At 41.7% G+C, this 5,940-nt stretch overlaps 1 protein-coding gene across 4 annotated transcripts in view; it reads right to left on the bottom strand.

Moving 5' to 3' along the window:
• Nbr1 (NBR1 autophagy cargo receptor) overlaps positions 1-5,940 on the bottom strand; it is a 32,413-nt gene that overhangs the window by 15,879 nt on the left and 10,594 nt on the right. For all 4 annotated transcript variants that reach the window (XM_027428055.2, XM_027428054.2, XM_027428056.2 and 1 more), the window contains exons 6-8: positions 3,950-3,972; positions 1,793-1,987; positions 258-347 (exon numbers count right to left, since the gene is read on the bottom strand). In XM_027428055.2, the coding sequence (XP_027283856.1) occupies positions 258-347; positions 1,793-1,987; positions 3,950-3,972 (308 nt within the window). The remainder of the gene's footprint in view (positions 1-257; positions 348-1,792; positions 1,988-3,949; positions 3,973-5,940) is intronic.

Raw genomic sequence — 5,940 nt, 5'->3', positions numbered from 1 at the left:
GCTGTCTCTTCCTTGGGTGATTCTGTTTCTAACTGTGTTCTCAAGCAGAGACCCATCTCTTCCTCACATGCTTGGAACTAGTCCTCCTCTTCTCATGATGCCCAGGCAAAAGCTACAACTTCCTTGGCCATATCTGCTGTGTCCAAACCATCAGCTGCTACACTTAATCACCTACAGCAGAGGCCACAGCCTTCTGAGCTCTGCTTTCTCCCTGTGCCAACAGTGCTGCTGAAACCCAAGTTGCAGAGAACACTCACCGTCTCCAGGTAGCTTGTGAACCAGTCTGGGGGCTTGTCTTGAGATTGGTCTGTGTCACAAGGACATGGCTGTGTCACAAGTGGACATGGCTGTGAGAAAATACAATCCAAGACCTTGGAAGTTACTTTTTTTTTCAAAAGTAATTCTTCCAAAATGTGTTACTTTCATGTTTCTTTCATCAAATTACCACAAGCATGTAGTTTTTTAAAAGTAACAGTGTGAGCAGCTGGAGAGATGGCTCAGAGGTTAAAGCACTGGCTGCAGAGTTCAATTCCCAGAAACAACATTGTGGCTCACAACCATATATGAGATCTGGTGCCCTCTTCTGACATGCAGGCAGGACACTATATACATACATACATACATACATACATACATACATACATACATACATACATACTATTTCGAGACAGGGTTTCTCTGTGTAGCTTTGGAGCCTGTACTCTTGTAGGCTGGTCTTGAACTCACAAGAGATCTGCCTGCATCTGCCTCCCAAGTGCTGGGATTAAAGGTGTGTACCACCACCTCCCAGCACATAAATAAATCTTTTTTTGTTTTTTGGTTTTTCGAGACAGGGTTTCTCTGTGTAGCTTTGGAGCCTATACTGGCAATCACTCTGGAGACCAGGCTGGCCTCGAACTCACAGAGATCCGCCTGCCTCTGCCTCCCGAGTGCTGGGATTAAAGGCGAGTGCCACCAATGCCTGGCAATAAATAAATCTTAAAAAAAAAAAAAAAAAAAAGGTTACAGTTGGAAAGTGTTTTCTACTTTCTTCTCTTTCTCTAGAAGTAAGCCAGGGTTGCCAGTTTCAAAGGTTCAGATCCAGATGACTGACATAGGACCCGATCTCTTGTGTGCGTGTGTATGCAGTGTACATGCATGTGGGGGCTGGAGGACAACCTTGGGTGTTATTCCTCAGGCACTGTTCACTCCCACCCCCCTACCCCCCACCCCCCGGTTTTCTTTTTAAGGCAGTCACTCACTGGCTTAGAAACAGCCAACTAGGTTGGCCGACCTGTAAACCATAAAGGATCTTCCTGTGTCTGCCTCTTTGGTGCTGATATCACACATATGTACCACACCTGGCTCTTCAATGTGAATACAGGCACTTCCACTTTGTGAGAGAGGGTCTCTCTTTTTTTGGTCACCACTGCACATGCCAAGCTAGCTGGCCTGTGCGCTTTTAGAGATCCTCTTGTCTCTGCCTTCCATCTTGCCATAGGAGCACTGGATTACAGATGCATCAGGGTTACGGACATAACGCTATGCCTGGCTTTATGTAAATTTGGGAGATTTGAATTCATGTATTCATGCCTGCACACCACCTCTTTACCTAATAAGTCATCTTTCCAACTCCCTTTAAAAAAGGTTTTAAACAAACAAACAAACAAACAACATAGATTCTGGGGATCAAACTCAGGTTCTTGTGCTACCTCCCCAGCCTCCTGGCCCAAATCTTTGATGACTGTCCAAATGGTATAGGGACAATGAGATGTAAGGCTGAGTTGGACAGATAGGGCCATGCTCTTCATACCTGTGCTGCAGGCTCCTCTGTGGTCTTCATATCTGATCCTAGGACTCTCACCAGTGAAGAATGTGCAAGAGGCTTCTTCCCTGTCCTGGCAGCCACTTGTTTTTCTACTACAGTTGGGGGGAATGTTTCATCTACCACATGGCACCCTTCATGGACTTGCATCTGTAGTTGGTTTCCTTGCTTAATGTTAGCCATCTGGAAACATGTTACAAGAGCATGTTAAAAAATAAAAAATACACCGTGATTCTCTTTTTCCAAATGAAATGTCAAAGCATGGACATATAGAAGCATAGTAAAATATGCTATGACTTTTGTTTGCATTTCTTATTTATTTATTTATTTAATCCCAAGTGCTGGGATTAAAGGCATGAGCCACCAACGCCCAGCTGCATTTCTTTTTTAAAATGTATTTATTATATATACAGCATTATGTCTGCATGTATGACTACACACCATAAGAGGGCACCAGATCTCATTAAGGATGGTTGTGAGCCACCATTTGGCTGCTGGGAATTGAACTGAGGACCTCTGGGAGAGCAGTCAGTGCTCTTGACCTCTGCATCTCTCTAGACCCTTGTTTGCATTTCTAAAAGAACAGGTCAAGCACCTAAACTTTTGAGGTAATGACATGATGCCACAAATGGAAAATTAGCACCTGGCATTTTATGATTAGCAGTAATCAAAATATTCTATACTAAGACTACTATAGAAAATTACCTTCAGACTATGTAAAGAATGAGACAAATTTCAAATTTAGTCTTAGGACCCATTCCTAAGATATCTCATTATGAATGTACAAATATCCAAAAGTAAAAAAAAAAAAAAATTAAAATAGACACACATCAAGTTCCAAGAACTTTGGATAGTGTCAACCTCCATGTTATCATCTAGCCTGCTGTCAAGAATATTAACTATAAATAGCTTTATTGTGTTAAGGTTTGAGGAAATTTCTTTCTTTTCTTTTTTCGAGAGACAGGGTTTCTCTGTATTGCTTTGGAGGTTGTCCTGGAATTCTATCCGTAGACCAGGCTGGCCTCGAACTCAGAGAGACCCACCTGCCTCTGCCTGGGATTAATGCCATGAGCCACCAATGCCTTGCTGAGGAAATTTCTAGGTTCGATTTTTCCATTAACTAGGTTCTCCTTTCATTTTTTTGGTTTGTCTGTTTTGGAGATGGGGGTCTGTCTGGGGTTGCCCTCCTGGCCTCCAGCTCAAAGTCCTCCTGCTTTACCTCCTAGGTACCACAATTACAGGTGCGTACTACCATGCCCGGCTTTTAACTGGTTGTTCTATATTAACTCTAATCTCAACTTTCTAAAAAACAAAAATCAATTCCAGACTAACACTAATCACGGAAACTTAAAGCTATTCCTGATAGCTAAGCATTTACTTTTCACTAACCTCGTATTTTACAAAGCAAGCTTAAGTAGTTGTATCTTTGTGAAGAGCATCTTCCTAATAATATATTTTGGAAATTCTGTCAAGAAGTAGTTTGGCTTCGATGAGGGAACTTAAGTGTTTAAGAAAAATTAGGGATCAAATGGCTAGGTTTCTAGCCCCACCCCCCTTTCATAGCTGTTTTCCTATACAATAGACTTAAGATTCCATTTAAAATAACACTCCATGTGTAACTATGTCAACTGATGGATGAACTAGCTCATTAAGTTCATTGTCCTAATTAGGATGCGATATAGAACACTTCCCTAGCATGCACGAGGTCCTGAGTTAGATCTGTGCACAGCAATATTTTGGTTTCTTCTGTTGCTCAACTTATCCCTAAACTAGGCTCAAACAAGCCTCCTGCCATTTCTTTTTGTTTCTGAGACACAGTTTTACCACATAGCCAAGGCTGGCCTCAAACTCACTGAATAGCCTTAGTGGTCTTTGAACTCAATGGTGCAGGTGCCTTGGCCTCCCGAGTGCTGGCATTAGAGGTATAGCTCCACACCCAGGGCTTCTTTTGAAATGGTGAGATGGTGGCACCAAGACCAGCAATGAGAGGACAACAACTTGAACTCTATTAGGAACTGCCTGCTGCTGAGTCACATGACCACTTCCACAGCAGTCTCCCTAACAAAACAGATGACTTTCCAGTGGAGATTAGGGTTCGATAAATATTTTTAAAATTACTTGAAAATAAAATGAAGTAAACATTACCTTAAGTGCTTCTTCATATTCTTCTAAAAGGACCAAAAAAAAAAAAGAAAGAAAAACAATAGTGACTTATTTTTACCAGTCCTAAAGATTCCATTGCCTATTATCAATTCTACAGTTTTTTGTTTTTTTTTTTTGGGGGGGGTGAGGGTGGGGAGTGGGGACCCAGCTATGTAGCCCAGGCTGGATTCAAACTTTTTTTTTTTTGGGGGGGGGAGGAGTTCGAGGCAGGATTTCTCTGTGGCTTTGGAGGCTGTCCTGGAACTAGCTCCGTAGACCAGGCTGGCCTTGAACTCACAAAGATCTGCCTGCCTCTGCCTCCTGAGTGCTGGGATTAAAGGCGTGCGTCACCACTGCTTGGCTTTGGCTTTAAACAATCCTTTGTGTGTTGTGATTACAGAAGGGCAACATAACACTTAGCTAGTACTTTAGTTCTACAACATGAAGAATACAGTTAACAATAATGTACTGTATTTAAGAATTTTGCTATAGATTTCAGCTACTCTCAACCCTGAAGTGGCAGGCAGGGTGTGGGGGTAGCAACTGTGAGATGACACTTTTTAATTTCTTTCATTGAACTAACATGTTTTTAAAGCTATTGATATGTATTTCATATCAATGTTATACATCTTAAAAATATAGTTTATTTATTTATTTATTTATTTATTTATTTATTTATTTGTTTTTTTGGTTTTTCGAGACAGGGTTTCTCTGTGGCTTTGGAGGCTGTCCTGGAACTAGCTCTTGTAGACCAGGCTGGTCTCGAACTCACAGAGATCCGCCTGCCTCTGCCTCCGGAGTGCTGGGAAAAAATAGTTTATTTTTAAAAAGTAAACCCAATCCTACTCAAATTCTTATAATTCTTACATATGGATAGTCACTACCTTTTTGCTAGACAAACTCCCTTATTGTTGTACGGTGCTTTTCCCTCTGGTTGTAACATTCTTGGTCTCTCCCCACATAGTTATGACAACCAGAGCACAATACAGTGGCAGCCAGAACTCTTGCAATGGAGCTATTGGTACTCTACGAAGGTGTCCAGAGACCCTTGCCTGAGATTCCAACTCCTTTCCCCAGCTGTAAATGGTCTTGAGAGATGCCAGCCTATTTAGAAAAGTGAAAGGATGGCTAAAAACAGGACTCCACGATGCAGTGAGATTGCAAAATATGAAGGGGTGGGACTTAGAAGTGATGTAGTTGTTGTTGGGTGGGGGGTTGGGAGGGTGGGGGTTGCCCACACTCCTATACATAATTCTGCTCTACAAGAAGGCCCAACAAACTCACTGGTTTCACCAAGCTGGACTTTGGTGAGATTGTGTTTTGATCTGTTATTGGTGCCTACCTGGTAGGGCTGGACATTGATTTATGTCTCTCCAGGAAAAGTGAAAGTAACAATTTACCCACTGCACACAGAAGCTATTACAAAGCAAGTTCCTCTTAGTCCCTCTGTGCTGCTCTAGCCTTCTCAATACAAGAATCAACCCAGCTCCTCTAACCAGGCTTTATGAAGTACAAGATTCAGTGGGGTTCCAGACTGTGTTAAGACTATCATGCTACCTGATTCAAATAAGGCTTTAGGGACTAAACTATGGACCATAACCAACCATCTGATGAACATGGGAACATAGTTTGCTTATGCATTGAAATTCACGTATGTGCCAGGTCAGAACAAATGCAACGCTAGCAGAATGAATTATATGTGGTGAACAAGATGTATATTATTTTCAGAGGATTAGCATCTTAAAATATAAAGTTGGATAACACCCGTCCTTATGGTCCATGCAAATGTATTATCTTCTATTTTTTTTTTAAGTTACACAATAAAAATCCCTTATGAGGCTGGGTATGTAGTTGAACTGGTTGAGTGCTTGCCTAGCCTGCACCAAGCCCTGAATTCGATTCCTAGTACTGCATAAAGTGGGGGTAGAGGCATAAACTGTAATCTCAATATTCAGGAGGTAGATGCAGGAGAATTGTATGTTTTCTTTTTAGAT

The sequence above is a fragment of the Cricetulus griseus genome, chromosome 7 (genome assembly GCF_003668045.3).
Source record: "Cricetulus griseus strain 17A/GY chromosome 7, alternate assembly CriGri-PICRH-1.0, whole genome shotgun sequence".
Lineage (NCBI taxonomy): Eukaryota > Metazoa > Chordata > Mammalia > Rodentia > Cricetidae > Cricetulus > Cricetulus griseus.
This window is presented reverse-complemented; position numbering and strand designations above follow the sequence as displayed.